The sequence below is a fragment of the Trachypithecus francoisi genome, unplaced genomic scaffold (genome assembly GCF_009764315.1).
Source record: "Trachypithecus francoisi isolate TF-2019V2 unplaced genomic scaffold, Tfra_2.0 Lachesis_group0, whole genome shotgun sequence".
In the NCBI taxonomy this organism is placed as follows: Eukaryota; Metazoa; Chordata; class Mammalia; order Primates; family Cercopithecidae; genus Trachypithecus; species Trachypithecus francoisi.
In genome coordinates this window covers 160,380,541-160,401,780 of record NW_022681453.1, presented here as the reverse complement: position 1 = coordinate 160,401,780, position 21,240 = coordinate 160,380,541, and the positions used below count along the sequence as shown (strand labels likewise).

Here is a 21,240-nt window from a genome sequence, read left to right as displayed (position 1 = left end):
TGGATCCTTTATAATAAATCAGCAAATATATTGAAACAAAGATGCATATTATAAAGTCACTAGTACCTCTTGCCATTGTCAACTGATTTTTGCTGAAATATGTTAATTCTACTTTTTGAGCACTTACGAATAACCATGTATCTTCAGAACTATCTACCATGAAGCAAAAAGGGACCATTAGCCTCATTCTTTTATATTTCATACAATATAAGTATCATTTTATACTATTTTAACATACATTCCATTTTAGTTTTTGTCTAAGTCAAGACAAGAAAAACCAAACTAAGTTAAAGCAAAGCCTACAAGTTCAAAACCTGAATCTATACAGATCTGTTAGCAGTTTGAGTGGTTGGGCTTCAATATTATACTCTGGATGTGAGACAATAGATAAAGTTTTTACGTCTGTGAAAAAAGGAACAACAAAAGACTCTTGGGAACATGTGAAATCTTAAATGAAGATGATGAAGTACAACCCAATGGAAACATATTTTAAAAGGTTCTTCTTGGACATCATAATTTGCTCTCCTATGAAGATATCATTTGAGCCTTTAACATTGGAAATAGCTTACAGATGTTGGGGCAGAAACCAAAGATCAACATTGCCATGTTCTGTGAGACCACATCCAAGTGGATGATTGCTGGACAGGTATGTTTCATGCATAACATTTAGTTCATAAAATTATATGCTACTTTAGGAGGTCCAGGGTCTGTGGATTAATGAAACAGAAGTAACCAATATCATCGCTAGTAAAGAATTATTGGAAACAAAGTTGAAAGACATAGTTTATTTGGTCCCACACCTGTGACACATCATCACTGTCAATGGGAAGCCACTGACCTGTCCCAGTTTCCCAAGGTTGTTATTGTGACACCATGGCTGCAGTAGAAAGCGAAGGTGAATGTGGAAAACAGATCCCAGAGCGACCAGTGCCCTCAGTTACTGCAGTAATCATGTTCATGAGTAGACACACAGGACTTCCAAAGGGAGTCATGATCTGGCATAGAAACATCATTACTGGTATTACTGGGATAGCGGAAAGGATTCCCAGACTGGAAGAGGAAGATGACTACATTGGATATTTGCCTCTGGTCCATGTTCTAGAATTAAGTGTTGAGCTTCTTTTATTTCTCATGGATGCCTGCTTGGCTACTCTTCACCCCAGACTTTAGTGGATCAGTCTTTTAAAGTAAAAAATGGGCTGGACACTGTGGCATGCAGTTGTAGTACCAGCTACTCAGGAGGCTGAGGTAGGAGGATTGCTTGAGCCCAGGAGTTTGAGTTCAGCCTGGGAAACATAGTGAGACACCATCTCAAAAACAAAACAAAACAAAACAAAAAAACAAAAAACCAGAAGCAAAGGGTCTACTTCCTTCCAGGTTGAAACCAACACTGATGGCAGCTGTTCTGGAAATCATGGATCAGATCTACCAAAATGTCATGAATAAAGTGTATGAAATGAGTAGTCTTCAACACAATCTGTTTATTCTGGCCTATAATTATAAAATGGAACACATTTCAAAAGAGCAGAGTACTGGATTGTGTGGCAGCTTTGTTTTCTGGAAATTGTGAAAATATTCAGCTTTGCTAGGTGGAAATATTCAGTTTTTATTGTACGAAAGTGCTCCACTTTCTGCAACACACAGTAAGTTCATGAGTATGTTTTTGTTGTGGTCAGAGACACAGACTCACTGAACCTGCAGGGGCTGGAACAATTACAGATGTGTGGATTACAATACTGGCAGAAGTGGGAGTCCCATTAGTTTGCTGTGAAATTAAAGAACTAGGAGGAAGGTGGATATTTTAATACTGAAAAACCACATCCCAGAGGTGGAATTCTTATCGGTGGCTAAAATGTGACAATGGGATGCTACAGAAATGAAGCAGGAACAAAAGCTGATTTCTTTGAAGATGGAAATGGGCAGAAGTGGTTATGTCCTGGAGATACTGGAGAGTTTGATGGTTGTTTACAGACGATTGATCATAAAAAGGACGTTGTAAAACTACAGGCAGGAGACTGTGTTTCCCTTGGGCAAGTATAGCCAACTCTGAAGAATCTCCCAGTAATAGATGACATTTGTGCATTTGCAAACAGTTAATCCTTCTTATGTCATTGGATTTGTTATGCCAAATCAAAAGGAACAGAACTAATTTGAAAGAAAGGACTTACAGGAACTTGGAAGGAGCTGTTTAACAGTTGTGAAACAGAAGATGAGGTGCAGTAGTCCCCCTTTATGTGAGGTTTCGCTTTCTTGGGTTATACCTACAGTCAACTGTGGTCCAAAAATGTTAAGATATTTTGAGAGAGAGAGTGAGCACATTAATATAACTTTTATTATAGTATGTTATAATTGTTCTGTTTTATTATTGTTGTTAATCTCTTACTGTGCCTAATTTATAAACTTTATCATAGGCTTGTATGTATAGGAAATAAACATTGTATAGGATTTCAGGTTCCAAGACTGGGGGTCTTGGAACATATCTCTTGAGGATAAGAGGGGACTACCATACTTAAAGTACTTTCTGAAGCTGCTATTTGAGCATGTCTGAAAAAGTTTGAAAATCCATTAAAAATTGGTTTGAGCCCTGACCCATGGACCCTGAAACTGGTCTGGCGACAGGTGCCTTCAAGCTAAAACACAAAGAGTTTAATACACATTACCAGGCAGACTCTGAGCGAATGTGTGGAAGAAATGATTTTTCTCTTTTGGCATCAGTTTGCTACAGTGAGCTCAAATCAAATAGGAAATTATTTGAAATGCATGTTTCAACCCATGAGGCAAACTCCATTCCTCATATTCAACCTAGACTTTTACTTCTTAAGACATCACCATCTTCAATGGACAGGATTAGCAAAATAGTAGGAGAGCAAACTTGTGTCTGTCTCTTTTTTCCTTTTCCCTCTTACAACTACCTTTACCACCTGTGACTGTATTGTCAGTATAAGGAGTTTTCTGAATCATATTGAGGAAGCAGATTTCTAAAACCTCAAGTTTCTAAACATGATCTATATGTTTGGTTTATGACTTTTTAAAGTTTGGATGTGTAGAGGGAGATATTGAAAGTATATAAAGTGGCCGTTGGGGGGTGCTTTTTAACTTACAGTATTAAAAAAATGCAAGGCTGTTGATGTGAAATTACATACATTACAAATGCTTATGAATCAAATCATTATTGAAGATAATATTTGCTGATGTGTAATAATTATCTTGCATAAATTGAGAGAAATAAATATAGCCAACTTATGTTTTAAAGAAAAAAAAGATGATATTTTAATGTTGATATCTGTTCCATAGTATGGATGTGCTTCCATTTATTTAGCTATTCTCTGTCATTGAGGATTTAGTTTAATTTTCTTTTTGCTATTATAAATCACACCTGTTATTTTTGCCCACTTACACATTTTGTCTAAATAGTTGCCCACCGGTCTAATTGTTCTTTTATGGTTTATTACTAGAAAGTATATTGCCAGGTCAAAGGAAAATCTTACAAAACTTATTGAATCTAAGCATCTCTGAAATTTGGGACTTATTACAGCTGAGATTTAGATCATTTGAAAATAGTTGACTCATTCATTAAACACGTTGTATGCACCAAACACGGAAATAGCACTCAGCCAAGGAGGCTTACATTAGAGGCTAGAGCCCCCTTCAGAAGGTGCTGTGTGCCACAGCCACAGCCATGAGTCCCTGACTTCACTCATCCATCTGCACATGAGAATTCTTGGTGTCAGAAATGTGTTGTAGGAGTGTCTCTGGGACAATGTGTCCTATGAGAGGGCAAGAAGACTGAATGTGGGTCTTTGCTCTTGAACTAGGCACCTGGAGTTGATGATCAGTTCATGATGGTTGGGTGAAAAATGAGAGTACATTTGATTTTCTCTGCTGAGTGTACCTGGTTGATCCTTTGGGGATTCAGTATCAGCACCTGCTGTCTCCCTGGCACTCATGTGCTGGTAAGGCTGCTTCAAGGAAATAGCTGGAAAGGTGGGTGGCACAGGAAACAGCCTCTTTTCATCTGCTGTGATTTGCTGTGTCTTTGCAGAATGGAGAAGCTGATGCTATGAGCTTGGATGGAGGGTTTGTCTACATAGCAGGCATGTGTGGTCTGGTGCCTGTCTTGGCAGAAAACTACAACACTTACCGTAAGTGTTGTAAGTGGTGGGGAGCACCTCTCTGTGTTTTCTTCCCTCTGGGCCATGGAGAGAGGAGATGGAAAAATCACAGCCTGATTCATACCACAGCTACCGCAAAGCTTTCCCTCTCTGAGAACCTCCTACTTTGCAAGCTCTGGGCTCCTTCATCTCAAATCCCCACAGTTATCTTGAAGGTTGGGAGTTATAGTACATTCCAGAAATGGGAAATGAAAGTTCTGCACTGGGAAGTCCTCAGTAAAGATGACCCCATTGCAAAGGACAGCTGGGATTTCTGGCACTCTTCCAGGTTCCAGAAGTCACACTTCTCTCAATGGCCAGTTGCTAGGATCTAAATACCGTTGGCCAGCACTCCTCTGTGCGCTCAATGCAGACAGAGCAGGAAACTTGACGTTCACAGTTTGTGGATAAATTCCAGAGGCCAGGAGGGGAAATGGACTTGCATGAGCCAGAGAGTCTGGACTTGTTGGGAATTGGTAACATGCATAGTTTTCTCTGACTTTCTTTATTCTTAGCTGCAGTATAAAAAAAGGCATGGTTTCCCAATCTATACATAAGGGTTTAACGCCTTCTTCATTTTCTTTTTTCCAGCACGCGACTCTAGTTGTGAGAATACAGCAGAGGACGGTGAGTTGGAACTGATAACCTCTGGAGTTAAAAGATAAATTCCCATTGTTTTGGGGAATTGGCTAGATTTAAAATTCAGGTATATAAGGCACTGTAAGAGACCAATTTTTACAATGTGAGCAAATCATGGAAGGATAGTAATTGATAATGATGATTATCCCTTTACACTTGCCATGGCTTGCACATGGGATTTTTCGTTCAATGTTATAAGGTAGGTTTTGGCATCGTCTAAGGATACACAAGTGGACCCTAAGCTCAGGGAGTTTATAGACAGATCATCTAGGATTATATATCTAGGAAGGGAAATCCAGGTCTTTCCCACTGATCCTCAACTTACATGACATGAGGCCTGCACATTTTCAGATAAGAGTGAGCACCAACTAAGGAACTTTGCTTATTTGTTCCTTATAGGGCTCAGTAGAGAGCTTCACACAGTCAGATATCAAGGAACATAAAATTATCTGACCTTCCAGCCAGGGCTGGGTCCAGGAACCCAGGCAAACCTGGCTGTCACCCAGGGCTCTGGCTAAGGGTACATATGAAGAAACAGAGCAGGAGCAAGTCAGGAAGTCTTACACCAAGGCGAGCACTGCCGCCCTATGCTCAGGCCCCTACAGGTCACATTCCAGACAGCCATTACTGTACAAGTCTGTCCTTGCCACTTCCACTCATTACAACCTCCCAGCCTCTCCCCATCACTTGGGGAGCTAAGCCCTTCAGCAGATATAGAAAAAGCCGTTCTTATCCTATGGATAATAAAGATTCTGTTTTGTAATCTGAATTAGTTAAATTGGCAAACCAAAATCGTAGGTTAATATTCTATTTCCCATTTTAAGGACCAGTATATATTTGCTGCTGAAAATGGCAGCTGACTTGATACTGACATTTTCCATTTTGCATATTTATTTTGGTATAAAACTATATTCTTATCAGAAAATGTTTGGCCCAATTTTTCTCTTTTGCTTATTGATCTTTTACTACTATATCTCAACATACATTAATTTATGAAAGTTTGTGGTTACAGTAGCTGTTTCACTATCCATTCCTTTGATAGGACACATTGGAGGGTGAATTGCTGGTTTATAACTTCAGTGACTTTATGCATTTAGGGAAGGGTTAAACACCCAGTCATTGCTCTGATGATGATGTTTTCACAATATTCTGTTTTTAAAGTTCAAATTAATCTCCTCCTGACAAAGTTCCTTGTACTTCCCCTCAGTCAGTTACCAGGAAGATCCTCTCAAGACACAATGACTGATTGAGGATATCTTTGCTTCCCTAGAAAAACTGATCGGAAGCAGATACTCTGGAAGCCCCAGAGATGTTAATACATCCTTTTCTGGTGGATTTCTTGCAGGGTATTTTGCTGTAGCAGTGGTGAAATCATCTTCTGACGTCACCTGGGACAATCTGAAAGGCAAGAAGTCCTGCCATACGGCAGTTGGCAGAACCGCTGGCTGGAACATCCCCATGGGCCTGCTCTACAGTAAGATCAACCATTGCAGATTTGGTGAGTGAATATTGGGAAGGAGGGCTGCTGAGGGCTGTGCCAGAAAGCAGGGTCCTGCCTTAGGGAAGAGGAGTGTGGCATAAGATGCTGTGGGCTCTGGTTCTAGAGAAGTAGAATTTGGTCAAAGAATAGTAGAATTTGCTGTCCTCAAGGACATAGCAACAAGAGCTGGGAGGGCTGGAACTGGGTTGCTGAGTTGGGACGGTTCATTTCAGTTGCACATAATGGCATGAGTAAATATACGTTTATCTCCCACGGGAAAGACCAGAGGTGAGCAGTGCATGGCTGGTATGGTCATGAGAAACCCAGGCTCTTTCACACTTTCTGCTCCTCCATTCTGAGCATGAGACTTCCATCTTCAAGGTCACCCCATGGTTGCCATCACATCCATGATCCAGGCAGCCCCAGTCACCAAGGGGTTACAGCAAATGGAAGTTTATATCACCTTTTTAAAGGAGCTCTCTAGGAAGTCTAACCAGTTATTTCAGCAAACTTCTCATTGCCCAGAACTTAGGTACATGACCATACCTAGCTGTAAAAAAGAAATGTAATCTTTCATTTGGGAATGTCCCTGCCCCAGATAAAACCAGATTTTTGTTACAAAGTACAAGGAGAAACAGATATTGGGTAGACAGGTAGCAATTCCTGCCACAAGGTTTTGTAGGGTGTGTGAGTGTGGGTGATCCTGGGTCTCTTTATGGTGTTGGCAATCTCACCAAGTCCCTGCCCAGCTCCTAGGACACTTCTAAGCAGTAGAAATCACCTTATTTTCTATGTCCTCTGAATATCACCAAGTATGGGCTTATTTCTACCCCGCTTAAACTTTTAAGTGTAAGTTCTCCCACAGACAGATATTTTCCAGTGGTTCTGATTTACATTAGCTTCCTAAGTACTTTGTCCCTGCCACCTCCAAATTTGGGCAACTCTTTAAAAAAACAAAGGCCTCTAAATCGGTTATTAACCCAGAAAACCCTGTGGGTTCGGGGAAATGGTGATGAGAGTATGTCTCCGTACCAGGGTGCTTTGCGACACCACTTAGACATGAAGCAAAGCGCAGCCAGGGTGACATTCAGAAAACTCAGGATCCCCACTGACAAAGGCACTACCTCTGTTCTCCTGAACCTCCTAGCACTTTTATGGCCACAGGAGAGCAGCTGAGCTGCAAAGAAAGTTCCCCATCCCTTTCCTGAGGTTGGAGATGTAGCAAAGGCTCTTCTAATGAATGGCAGGGAATGGGAACATCTGAAAACAGGTGGCCCATGCTCGGGAAGCAAGATCTGCTGACTTCATCCTTTTTCTGTTCCCTTTCATGACATTTTTCATTTCTTCTTTCTTTGGCATAGTGATGACATCATTATTGTGCTCAAATAAATCCCCTCTGCCCTAAATTGTAATGGTCATTAACTCCTTTTCCCAATCTCAATAGGTTCCCTTTTAAAGCCTACAGCCTGGCAAGTCCTGGGTTGGTGGTGGCTGGTCACAGAATTAATGAATATGTTCTACTTATTCTGGGCCATGCAGCCCTGTTATGTCTTAGATAAAAGCCGCTTGCATTGACTCAGGAAAAGCTGACTTCCTCTTGTCCTTCTGCGCAGATGAATTTTTCAGTGAAGGTTGTGCCCCTGGGTCTGAGAAAAACTCCAGTCTCTGTAAGCTGTGTATGGGCACAGGCCCAAACCTGTGTGAGCCCAACAACAAAGAGGGATACTACGGCTACACAGGTGCTTTCAGGTGAGTCTTTTAACCCTGACACAAACAGAATAATATACAAGCCTTGGCCAGATTTCTTTTAGGAACGAAGGTAAGATTCTTAGGTTCCTATTCCGTTAGTGTTGAATGTATTAAGAGAGTAGATTTCACAACCAGGTATAGAGCCACATGGGGCGGGGCAGCCAGACTCCCCCAGGATGCTGACATGGCTGTCAAAGACAGCAGAGACTTGTGTTTGGTACAGTTTAGAGGTTTTCAGCTGGTAATGATTTGACCCCCAAGGGACATTTGGCAATGTTTGCAGATTTTTTTTTTTATTGTGACAATGTTGGGGTGGGGGAGGAAGTGCTACTAGCATCTAACACATAGAAGCCGCTAAACATCCAACAATGCACAGGCTAGCACGGTACAACAAAGAATTATCCAGCCCCAAGTGTCACTAGTGCCTCGGCAATGATACCCTACTGTAGTTGAATAAACACTGAGGAGAGTTTTTCCATGCACCTCTGGATAATCTAGAACAATACTCATCTGGAAATACAGAATAGTACATGATTCCTAAATTTCTAACTACAGTTGTACTTTATGGAGTGCCTATCATTCATTTTCATAGAGACACCTGTGTACTTTGCTATTTTTTTTTTCTTTTTTTTTTTTTTTGGAGACAGGTTCTCTCTCTGTTGCCCAGGCTGGAGTGTAGTAGCACACTCATGGTTCACTGCAGCCTCAACCTGCTGAGCTCAAGCGATCCTCCCACCTCAGTCTCCCTAGTAGCTGGGATTACAGGCATGCACCACCACACCGAGCTAATTTTTGTATTTTTTTGTAGAGACAGGGTTTTGCCATGTTGCCTAGGCTGGTCTTAAACTCATGAGCTCAAGCAATCCTCCTGTCTTGGCCTCTCGAAGTGCTGGCACTCACAGGCGTGGGCCATGTCTGGCCCTACCTTATTACTTTCTAACTACCCATTCTGCTTTAGGCCTTCTGTTATCTGGTGGTTCATGAATCCACAAACTGCACAATGATGGTGGTATTATAACTGAGCTTCCCAGTAGTGATGTAAAAAACAAAGGTCATTCCTATTTTCCAGTTAGAGCCACTTTGTAAGTTACATTAAGTACAATTCACATTCCCCAAGTTTCTAATTTCACAAAGTAGAGCGTGTTGTTTTCATAAAGATTGAAGAGTTTGGGGGACTTAAAATAGAGTTCCCCTTTGCATTTTTATACCTTGTCTTTTTCTGGTGGTAACATATGTTTGAGAATTATAGGTCATGAGAAAGGCTCACATAACATGTATGTATAAACATGCTTAAAATAAACGCGTATAAAGGCTTCTTTTTCTAAACATGTCTTATAAAACGTAGCTATGAAGTAAAACATACCAGACTGATAAAAAGACTCCAAACTCCATAGAAAATAAAATTAAATCAATATGTGGCACAATAGGTACCCTGTCTTCTCAGCTAGCTACCCCCAAAACTCTTGAACCGATGCAGGAAGAGGCAGGTTCTTTTCCTCAAAGCAAGGGGATTAAAGTACATGGAGAGCAGGGTTGGGTCCATTGTCCAAAGGTCCAACCCACCTGGCTCATCGAGGAGGGCCTTGTGTAGACTTTGAAGTACACACTAGTTCATCATCTGTGTGGTATGCCTTTTCAAAGGACTGGAAGACAGTCAAAATTAAAATTAGAACCCTACTAACCAGAGTTTATTTTGTTATTATTTCTTTTCTGAAACTTCTTGGGGATTTGTAGGTCAGAGCTGTGTTAACAGCCCCCAATACCACACCAAGGGATATGTGGTCTGGGAGTTAGTAGAGTCAGGTGCCTTTATGCCAGGTTTTGCCATATTCTCTGCATCTTTCAAAAACAAAAACAAAAAACCCCACAACATAGCAAATGCTCCATAAATGTTAAAATTCTTTTTCAAAGGAATGAAGGACAGCACAAATTGCAATTTGTGATGGAGTTTCAGTCTCTCACAAATGTTGCCTAGACATTTGCCTTGTACAAGAACCTGAAGGAACTGAGTTTTTCATTCATATGCTGGGGGAGGCATCACCTCACTGAAAATCAGTTCCTTACTATCCTTGTTGATGTCAGGGAAATGATGTCATCTCTCAGAGAAACTGTACAAAAAATTAAGATTTAGTATGTGGAACTGAGATTGTATAAGTACAATCAATTCAAAGTGTTTTGTTTGTTCTCTTTATTCTTTACATTGCTTACTGTTAGAATGGAAGTTATAACTGCTGTTTCAGATGGCTGTTCTGAATCTATAAGGTAGCCCCTTGAATGACAGATAAGTCACTCTGACCATGTCCTTTTTCTCTCCCACTATCTGGACCTCTGCAGATGTCTGGTTGAGAAGGGAGATGTGGCCTTTGTGAAACACCAGACTGTCCTACAGAACACTGAAGGTATGTGCACCTGCTCCTCTGTCTCCCTGGATCACTAGATCCTAGTCACTGGTATTCACTTGTATTCAGGGATGCCTTTGTGAAAGTATTATGTATACTGCCAGACTTCAAAGCTCTGATTCTCAATCTGTCTGCTTGGTGAAGAGAGACATGTTCACCTGGGTGCACAGAATGATCAGGATCAGGGGGCCCCCAATGGCCCTAAATCCTCCCCAACACTCACTCCCACAGCTGCAAGCCTTGTGCTCCTTTCCCCTAAATACTTCAGTGCCCATTTCCTAAGAATAAGACAATCTCTTGCATACCCACAGTACGATTACCAAGATCAGGATATTTTACATTATGTGGATATAATACTCGTCACATCTACAGTCCACATTTAAATGTTGTCAGTTATCCCAGTAATGCCTTTTATAGCTATTTTCTGTATTTCTGGGTTGTGTCCATTGAGAAGGCCTAGAGGCAATGGCACACCAGCAGGAGTAAGCATCAAGATACTGGCTTGTAAGTACACTTCTTTGCTAAAAGGAACCGAAACTCCTTGGAAAAATAGCTGACCTCAGGGCTGGGGCAGGAAAAATACATGCTGAGCCTAGAACAACACACTGAAGTGCTCAAACAGTGATAGGATACTCAAAGCATACAAGAGCCAATTGGCAGGATCTCCTGTTGCTAAGTCCGAGAATTTTGAGCATTAAAATAAATAATGATAGCAGTAAGGGATAATAGCTCATTGAAAGAAATAAGAATGTATGAGGCAATACTGATTAAACAAATGAAGAAGGGAAAACTACTGAATGTGGAAGGAATGACAGAGTTAGAAAACTATCACTTGGCAATCAATATATTGATAACTGATTCAAGCAGGAATCATCAATGGGTGTTAGCTTGTGGGTGAAAGTTGGACAGCCATGACATTAAAAACAAACAAAACAAAGCAAAACAAACATTGGCCAGAATAAGCGCTCCACACCTGACCCCTCAGTATCACTAAGTGCTAGCAGAACCCACTGGAATTCAGGTTGTGAATACTTCCCTGCCTTCTTTCATGTTCATTCCCCCAACTCCTAACCTTTCCTGGGCAACTCATTCAGAATGAACCAGCTTGGCACCAGTCCCTCCAGGAAGCCTTCCCAGGTAGCATACCCCATCCTGCAAGAAGACACCTCTGTTCATGTTGCCATTATTATTGAATTCACCACACTCTGCAATACACTTTGGCTACAGAAGCTCTTTGAGCTCTTTTTCTTCCTCTTATATTCCCAGCACCTAGTGCAGCACATAGTACACAGTAGTTGCTAAGAATTTGTTTGAGGCCGGGCGCGGTGGCTCAAGCCTGTAATCCAAGCACTTTGGGAGGCCGAGACGGGCGGATCACAAGGTCAGGAGATCGAGACCATCCTGGCGAACACGGTGAAACCCCGTCTCTACTAAAAAAATACAAAAAACTAGCCGGGCGAGGTGGCGGGCGCCTGTAGTCCCAGCTACTCGGGAGGCTGAGGCAGGAGAATGGCGTAAACCCGGGAGGCGGAGCTTGCAGTGAGCTGAGATCCGGCCACTGCACTCCAGCCTGGGCAACAGAGCGAGACTCCCTCTCAAAAAAAAAAAAAAAAAAAAAAAAAAAGAATTTGTTTGAAGAAATATTGGGTTGACCATTTCCTTTCTTCCCTCGTATTGTTGCTTTTTCCTTTAAGGGAGTGTTACCCTAAGCTTGGCTCTTTGCCACCCTTGATTTCTTTTGGTACACTTCTGAGGAGAGCTCCCCTCTCTAAGCTTTGACTCTCTACTCTTTGCAATGACTCAAACATTCTTACCTCCTGAATAGAATTAAGATAGGAGGCCTGACCTCCAATCTCAGTTCCATTCCAGTCTATTTCCTAAGGTGTCACTTTTATGTAGAGAGTACATTGGCATTGCAATTGTACTTTTTTACGCATGTATATGGATGTCCTCATATATTGTAGTTGTATATCTACAATTCATATACAACTCAACTGTCCTCATCTTTCTGTCAACGTTTCCTCTTCTTCTCCCAGCCTCTATCCCCATAGAGAATCAATCCTGCTATACTCCCTGCCCATCAGGCCTAGATTAAGTCTGTCAGTCAATATCTTATTTCTTCAAAGTGTGTCTTTTTTTAAACTAAATTTTATTGTGTGCATTTAAGGTAGACAACATGATTTTTAAGAGTCAAAGTAATTCTGATGTATTGTAAGTTTGGGAACTACTGGTCTAATACCCCTGATTTAATATCACATTCCTGATAAATATTAGTAAATATAGGTCACATCATGTCTGATTCATCATACTTATATTTTGCACCTTCTTACCTTCTTCTGTTATTAATTTATTGCTTTTTCAACTTATATTTTAGATTGAGGGTACATATGCAGGTTTGTTACATGGTGTACTGCATGATGCTGAGGTTTGCGGTATGACTGAACCTGTCACCCAGGTAGTGAGCATAGCTATAGGTAGTTTTTCAACTCTTTCCCCCTCTCTCCCTGCTCCAAAGTCTGTCTTAAGTGCTATGGTATATACAAGAAGGAAGACACAAAAACACATGGGCTTTTTTTTTTCTTTTTGATGGAGTGTCACTTTGTCACCAGGCTGGAGTACAGTGGTACAATCTCAGCTCACTGCAACCTCCACCTCCCAGATTCATGTGATTCCCCTGCCTCAGCCTCCCAAGTAGCTGGGACTACAGGCGTGCACCACCACGACCAGCTAATTTTTGTACTTTCAGTAGAGACGGGGTTTCACCATGTTGGCCAGGATGGTCTCAATCTCTTGACCTCATGATCCGCCCGCCTCGGCCTCTCTAAGTGGTGGGATTACAGGCGTGAGCCACTGCGCCCAGCCCACATGGGCTCTTTTATCTCAATTTGTGTGTGTGTGTGTGTGTGTGTGCATATTATAGGTGCGTGTAGGAAAAAGAATGTTAGAAATGTACCAATTTTGAAGGCATAGACTGTGAAAGTACAAATGCTTCAAAATTTCTTCCCAATACTTACGTGGCATTTTACAAATTTCCATCAATAAACGTGTATTATTTTTATTGAAAAAGCACACGTTTAACATGCCCTTCTAGATGCCCTCCTAGCCAGATTGAATCACCTCCCATCTGATTTTTCTTAATTTTCTACCTTCAGGTTCTGGCTCATTCATTAACATCAATTTCCATTCATAAGTCTTCACAAACCCACTTTTCCTCTTGCCTGAGTGCCTCACATACCCTACTGCCTGAGATGGTTCCAGAGGCAGATCTCCTCTCTCCATTAGAAACACCAGGCACACACCTGCCCCCAGTCTAGCCTGCACTCTCCTTTCCTCCCACAGAGAGGCATTCCTTTCTCCTCCTCTCATCTACACACGCTATAAGAGACAACTGAAATCTTACCTCCTCCAGCCAGCTTCTTAATTCATTTGTTCTCAAAGCCCTGGTTTGAGCTCACACAGCATCTAGAGTGTTTCACAAAATATAAAATATTATTATCCCTGCCCTGAATTTTTGGTTTTGGTATGTGTGTTATTTTCCCCTCCAAAAAGATTGTACCTTGGAGAGGGCTGAGAACATACTATCATAGATAAATAAATAACATAAAATACAATAAAAATGCACATACCCTTTGAACTAACTATGCCACTTCTACGTAAGCACAATCATATGCCAGTAACACTCATTTTAACACTACTGTAGTGGCAAAAAATTGTAAACACCTCAAATGCATCTTAAAAGAGGAATGGTTTAAAGATACTATTATAGCCACACTATGAAATATAATACAGTAGTTAAGAAGAATGAGCTTGATTTATATGTACTGACAAGAAGAATCTATAAGGTATGTAAACAGTTGAAAAAAAGCTACAGAGTTTTATATTTGTCAAGATCTAACACTAAACAAAATTAGAAATATGTGACATCCATATACACATGTAAAACAATACATATAATGAGTTGTGGATGGAAACTCACAAATGTGATATTAAGGACTAGCACTATAAAACGGAGTGAGACTTGGAGAGTATAGGAAAGGAGACTTTTAGTTAATATAGAGTGATATTCAAAAATTTATGAGTGTGATCTCATGTATTAGTTATTCTGTTAAAGAAAGAAAATTAAATGAAAAATTCACTTTTAAGAAGGTTGCAATCCTGAATTATGGGAGAGAAATAAAAATTAGCAAAACATATTTGCGAAGTGCCTCAGGAGGAAGGAGCTGAAACCCTAAGAATGGGTGAGTTTTTTTCAGAGACAACACAGTAAAGAAGAGGCAAAGGGACCGAGATGGGACACAGACCTGTATCCCACAGGTGTGTGCACGCTCTCATTTAGAACTAGAACAAGGGAGTCAGATTTAAAATTCTGGTGCAGATTCCAAAGGTGTCCTCTGTGGAAAAGTTCTTTTGTTTGGAGATGCCATGTGTTACAGCACATAAATTGATCAACCTGGCTTAGGGCATCACATTCTTCCTCTGCTGGAGCAAGAGGTACAGATGGAATTGGAATTTAGTGGAACTGAAGATCTTTTTGAACAGCATCTGCAGAATGTAGTTCATTCTCACCTGGCTGGGTAGGGAAGGTTGGAAGGGGATGGTCAATAATCATTCCTGGTCACTGTGAGTCTGGTATCCCCTTGGAGACCACATGGGTGTCTCTTCCTGTCCACATAACTGTAACCTCAGTGTGGGCACTTCTGCTGGCCAGAAGGCCCAGGTTCTCTACACACCACTGAATCAGTCCCATCTCCCCAGTGGGACACCTTGACCAAAGCCGTCAGCTGAACCATCTCCTTTCTCTCCCTAGGAAAAAACCCTGATGCATGGGCTAAGAATCTGAACCAAAAAGACTATGAGTTGCTGTGCCTTGATGGTTCCAGGAAATCTGTGCTGCAGTTTGCAAACTGCCACCTGGCCAGAGCCCCGAATCATGCTGTAGTTGCACGGAAAGATAAGGCAGATTGTGTCCACACGCTGTTACTTGACCAGCAGGTATGGACCAGCCAGGGCCTCCCATCTTTTCTTCCTAGATGGCTATAGGCTATTTGGGGGGAGTTTACAACAAAGTGCAGCCATGACTCCAGCACTTTCTTTTTGAAAACTAGAATTTCATGCATTGTGCATTTCATGCCATGCATTGTGGACAAGAGTATCGGGGTTCAAATCTCAGCTCCACAGCTTCGTAGCTGTGCCATCTTGGGTATATTACATAACTTCTCTATGCCTCGGCTTCCTCATATATAAAATTGTGATAATAATACTTTTACCTACCTCTTAGTTAACATGAGTATTAATTGAAGACATGCACCCAAATGGCATAGGAAAATGCCATTTCCTATAGGACGTGCTCAAAACATGTTACCTGTGTAATTATGGAACTAGACCTCTCAGGCCCAGCTCTGCTTCTAGCTCCTGGTCACTGGTGATTAGTCCCTATCTGATCCATGTGCCCTTGGGACCAGGAATCTGCCTTTCTGCTCCCCCAACCTTGTTCAGCAGTACTCTCATTTCCCTACTCCCGTCCTCCCCAAAAACTAAGAAGACAGCTCCTATTTCCCAGCACTTGTTGATACAAGTCATGAAGAGTAGATTTCTGTTCCTCTTGCCTAGGCAGACTGAGCACTGTTCTCAACAGTCTGAAAAACACAGGACCCCTGCCCTCAGAGAGCTTGTCCTCTGGGGGAACAACCACTCAGGGCCAGCCTTGTTGAAGAGAGGGGCTGCCTGAGTATTCTAATCCTAAAGGCCCCTCCACACACACACATCACCTTCCTTTTGGGCATAGCTTCCTGCTGTTGATTCACCATTATGGTTTTTTTTTTGTTTGTTTTGTTTTTTTTAAAATAAGATAGTGTATATTTAGAAGTCCTTTTAAGGTACATGACAATAATGAGCATTTAACATACATTTCCTAGATGCTATATGGAAGGTTAAACATTTTGCAGTCATCATTTCACTTACAACCTTTGGAGATCTGGAGAAGTTGAGTGGCTTGCCCAAGAAAGGATTCAAAATGCAGTCAAACATGAACTTTTAACAACTACCTCTGCCAGTCCTCTGGGAGGGTTCACATTTAACATCTTTGACAATAACGTCTGAAGGGACATGTTATTGTCCTCTCATTTCCTATAAGCAGCCCCCAGTGCAGGGCAATGAAGTGGGGAAAGAGATCAGATTAGGCAAGCATGGGTGGTGGGTGAGAGGGACTTCTCAGAGGAAGCTGGGACCAGGGACCCTATAGATGATTTTGGGGGCATCATGAAAGCATGGAGCAGGGGTCCCTAAGTGGGTAAATGGCAGATAAGGGAGGTAGAAAATTCCCAAGGCATACTCTGTAGCTTCCGTTTTTCCCCAGGGCTGGTTCAGAGCTTTCAGACTCTTCTCATCCATGTGTTCCCAGCTGCTAAAGACCACAGGTCCTCACGGACTTTCTGTTCACTTGACAGCGCATGTTTGGAAGTAGTGTAACTGACTGCTCGAGCAACTTTTGTTTGTTCCGGTCCAAAACCAAGGACCTTCTGTTCAGAGATGACACAGCATGTTTGGCCAAACTTCATGACAGAAACACATATGAAAAATACTTAGGAGAAGAATATATCAAGGCTGTCAGTAACCTGAGAAAATGCTCCACCTCACGTAAGTAGGAGGAACAGCATGGGGAAGTGGCAACCAAACACGGTGGTGAGTGCTGGGGTGGTGGGTACAGGAGGGGCAGACTGTGGCCCTCGGGATAGGACAACATGGACAAAATGAAATGGTGAGTGAACAATCTAAGCCCGGCATGTATGATAGGCTAGGCTGTATGGGCAGATAGTAAGGGCACACAGGCTCAGAGCTGTAAGGTAGTGAACTTATTGGGCATAGAGAATTCCATCTTATTTCTATGAAAAGGACCAGGTTTATGTGTACATGTCATTGCTCTGCAGTAAACTTTTGATTAGAGTTGCCTTGTCCAGTATGGTAGCCACCAGCAAGATGTGACTATTTAAATTTAAGTTAATTAAAATTAAACTAAATAAAAGATGTATTTCTTCAATCCCACCCAGCCACATTTCAAGTGCTCAACAGCCACATGTGGCTCCATATTGGTCAGCAAAGAGAATGTTTGCATCATCACAGAAAGCTCTTTCAGACAGTGCTGCTCTAGAGAGCTTCAACAATGATAGGTTCTGGTAACCATAAAGTTGCCATGCGTACTACTCACTTAGAACACCAGTTTCTGAGAACTGAAATAGAATAAAACACACCTTTGCAGCATAACTATGTTGGGTGTAACTGAGTCACCTGAAAGAGTTTGGAAGTTGGGAAATAACACATGGTGGTATAGGGCAGTTAGTCTTTCCACAGGAGTATGCAGATAAGGGAGTCTTGATCCTTATTAAAATGCTGATTCTCAGAGCCTTGAGATACTGATTTAGAAAGTCTGTGCTAGGTCAGGCATCCACATTTTAAAAGCTGCCCCCATGTAATTCTGATGGAAGCAGCAATGTGCTTGTCTACGTTTGCTATTGTGAGAATCAAGTTGATATTTACCTAACCTATATCCTCCACAAAAGGAGACAGTCTGGCTCTGCTGTTCTTTCCTCCATCTTTAGCCCACAGCACAGAAACTGGCACATTACAGGTGCTTTTTGCTATGTCAGTTCCTCACCTGCTTAAAGAGGTCAGGGAGGACAGTCTTTCTGGGCGACTCCCGAACTCACGAACTCAGATGTGTGAGCCTCACCCATAAGAAACTAGGTGGGGAACCCTGTAGGGCAGGAAAATCATGTTACAGCTTTGGCGTGGGGCATTCCCCAGGATAGGCACAGGAGCTGTGCAGGCAAGTAGAAAAGAGCACTGGGAGAACAGCCCAATTCACAGAAGAGGAGGCAGCAAGTCTGCGCCCTTTGTACTATGCTGAAATTGTTCCTTCACTCGACAGTTAAGAAATAAATATAGGAAGATTTTGAAAATCCTACCTCTCTGCTCTGCTCCACAGCACTCCTGGAAGCCTGCACTTTCCATAGAGCTTAAAATCTGAGAGGTGGGGCTGCCACCAACGTGGAGATGGGAGCGCAGATGATCCATGAGTTTGCCCTGGTTTCAGTGGCCCGAGTGGTTTGTGCTAACCATGTCTGTCTTCACAGCTCTGTGTTGCCATGTGTGCTGAACAAAAAATAAAAATTATTATTGATTTTATGTTTCAAAAACTCCATTCTTTCCTAAATATTTTCAACAGAAGGATTTCTTTACGCGTTCTGCCGAAATATCTATGCAACTGAGCCCTTCCTTCTCAGCTCAAGATTCGTCTGGTCTTTCCCTATGGCTTTGTGTGTGCCATGGCCACACCTCCTGGGTACAGTTCAAGGGGAAATCTTTTCTAATAGGGTCTGCGTGATCATTAAAATATAATCAAATGTATATTGGTGTGTGTGTGCACGCGCGCGTGCATATGCATGTGTGTCTTGCCAGGGAAGGGGCAGGAAGGAGGATGCAGAGTGAGTTACAGAGATCAAGTGCTCAAGTGAGTACAGAAAGACTACAGAAGACTTACCTTTATTTTGGTATTTTAAACGAATCCCATTAGGCATAGCGGAGGTCCTGATTCTAACTAGTTGAAAAAAGGGAAACACTGACACCTTTTTTGCTGAAAAGCATTCCCTGAGCCTGATGCCACAGCAGTTACTGCCCTGTCTCCTGCCCTTCTCAGCCCAGCTTCCTGTAAGGTGGAGGCTCACTCTTCTGTCTCACTTCTTATTATTGGCTGAACACATAGAATTTTGTCTTCTGCTTCACCAGCTTACCTGAATGTACCCTGGCAAAAGCCACCATCTACCTGCCAACTGTTAAACCAATTCAGGTCTTCCATTCCTGAGCCTGTTTCCTGCAGTTGATATAGTTGACCACTCCCTCTTCCTTGGAACTCTTTTCCTCAGTTTCTCTGACATGGCGGGTCTCCGCTTTGATTCCTACCTCTCTCTGTTCATTTGTAGTCTTCACTGTGGGCTCATCCTACTAGCCTGGAAACCTTAGGGAAATCTTTCTGAGGTTTTCTCTTGATCCAGTCAGTGCTCCTCTCACTTTGCAGGCCCTCCTTCAGCGATGCTCATGACTCCTGGGTATCTATATCTATAGCTGTGACCCCAGCCTCCAGCAGTATCCCTGCACTTACACATCCTACTACCTACCTGTGGGTCTATACTCGAGTCTTGCAGCAGTCAGAAACCCAACAAATCAAAAATTAAGGTGATCATCCTGTTCTTCTCTCTCTTGCTTCCCTAAACCAACTGTTGTTATAGTATATTCCATATCAGCTGAAGACATGGTCATCTACCCAATCACAGAAGCCATAATAGAGGGGTGAAATCTCAGTTTGCCATTTTCCCTCATACTATGTCCAGTGTCTCCAAGTTCTGTTGATTTTGCTTTATAAATAACTTCAGTTGGCTCCTGTCTTTTCCTGACTCCTAACACAGCCTCAACTCATACTCAAATGCAGAACTGCAGTTAAGACGTATCTGGACACAACATTCCACACCTCTCTCAACTGTCTAGTATACAAGAAAATAGGACTCTGGGTCTACTTTGCAGTCCAGACCTGATATGGACCTTGTTACACATAGCCCTGCTTTCCTCTGAGTCTATCAACACTCTGCCTTATTTAATATTCACCTAAACTTACCCCAAATCCTATAACTCTGCCTTTTCCTTTGTTTGATGAGATACCCCATGGTTCCCCTGGAATGCAGTCTGTCTCATTGCAATGGATAAATAAACCTAATTTTATTAGACTACAGGTACATTCCTGGAAATCTTAGGCAACTGGGCTAGAACAAAAATGTACAACATCCATTCTTAATTATTAAATTAATTACTAAAATAGGATAGACAGATGTTATTTGGCCACAATTTTATATACATGTAAACAAAAACTAATATATACCTAATGATGAAGAAACAGAAGCATTCCTACTAAACATGAAAAAACTTGATTACTATCTATCTAATTTTACAGTGTTTTAGAACAGGTGGCCAATCCAATTATATAAGAAAAATAAGTTATGATATTTAAAGAAATGCCAAAATTACTTTTATTTGTAAGTGATTATACACCTAGGAAATCCATGAGAACCAAATAATAATAAAATATTATGGCCAGGCGCAGTGGTTCATGCCTATAATCCCAGCATTTTGGGAGGCTAGGTGGGTGGATCACCTGAGGTCAGGAGTTCAAGATCTGCCTGGCCAACATGGCGAAACCCCATTTCCTCTAAAAATACAAAAATCAGCCTGGCTTGGTGGTGCACACCTGTAGTCCCAGCTACTACTCGGGAGGCCGAAGCATGAGAATTGCTTGATTCTGGGAGGTGGAGGTTGCAGTGAGCCAAGGTCGCACCAGAGTACTCCAGCCTGGTGACAGAGCAAGACTCTGTCTCAAAAATAATAAAAATAATAATAATAGGCTGGGCGCATTGGCTAACACCTGTCTGTAATCCCAGCACTTTGGGAGGCCAAGTAAGGCAGATCACCTGAGGTCGGGAATTCGAGACCAGCCTGACAACATGGAGAAACCCCATCTCTACTTAAAATACAAAATTAGTCAGGCGTAGTGGTGCATGCCTGTAATCCCAGCTACTTGGGAGGCTGAGGAGGGAGAATCGTTTGAACTCAGGAGGCGGAGGTTGTGGTGAGCCGAGATCGCACCATTGCACTCCAGCCTGGGCAACAAGAGCGAAACTCTGTCTCAAAATAATACTAATAATACTACTACTACTAATAAATAAAGTGTTAAAAGTGGTAAAATAAAATTCAGTAAAGTGAAAGGAAATATTAAAATAAA

The 21,240-nt window shown here is 41.9% G+C and overlaps 1 protein-coding gene and 1 pseudogene across 2 annotated transcripts in view; both read left to right on the top strand.

The window, feature by feature from the left end:
* The window catches only part of LOC117084169 (serotransferrin), a 32,473-nt gene extending 13,863 nt beyond the window's left edge, over positions 1-18,610 (top strand). Inside the window, exons 10-18 of one of the 2 annotated variants that reach the window (XM_033212644.1) lie at positions 4,043-4,142; positions 4,525-4,529; positions 4,751-4,778; positions 6,136-6,288; positions 7,884-8,019; positions 10,354-10,418; positions 15,226-15,410; positions 16,865-17,054; positions 18,400-18,610. In XM_033212644.1, the coding sequence (XP_033068535.1) occupies positions 4,043-4,142; positions 4,525-4,529; positions 4,751-4,778; positions 6,136-6,288; positions 7,884-8,019; positions 10,354-10,418; positions 15,226-15,410; positions 16,865-17,054; positions 18,400-18,434 (897 nt within the window). In that variant the 3' untranslated portion in view covers positions 18,435-18,610. Of the gene's footprint in view, positions 1-4,042; positions 4,143-4,524; positions 4,530-4,742; positions 4,779-6,135; positions 6,289-7,883; positions 8,020-10,353; positions 10,419-15,225; positions 15,411-16,864; positions 17,055-18,399 lie in introns of both variants that reach the window. The other variant, XM_033212643.1, reaches the window with a different exon arrangement.
* On the top strand, positions 135-3,247 carry LOC117084171 (annotated as a pseudogene).
* Positions 18,611-21,240: the final 2,630 nt, after the last annotated feature.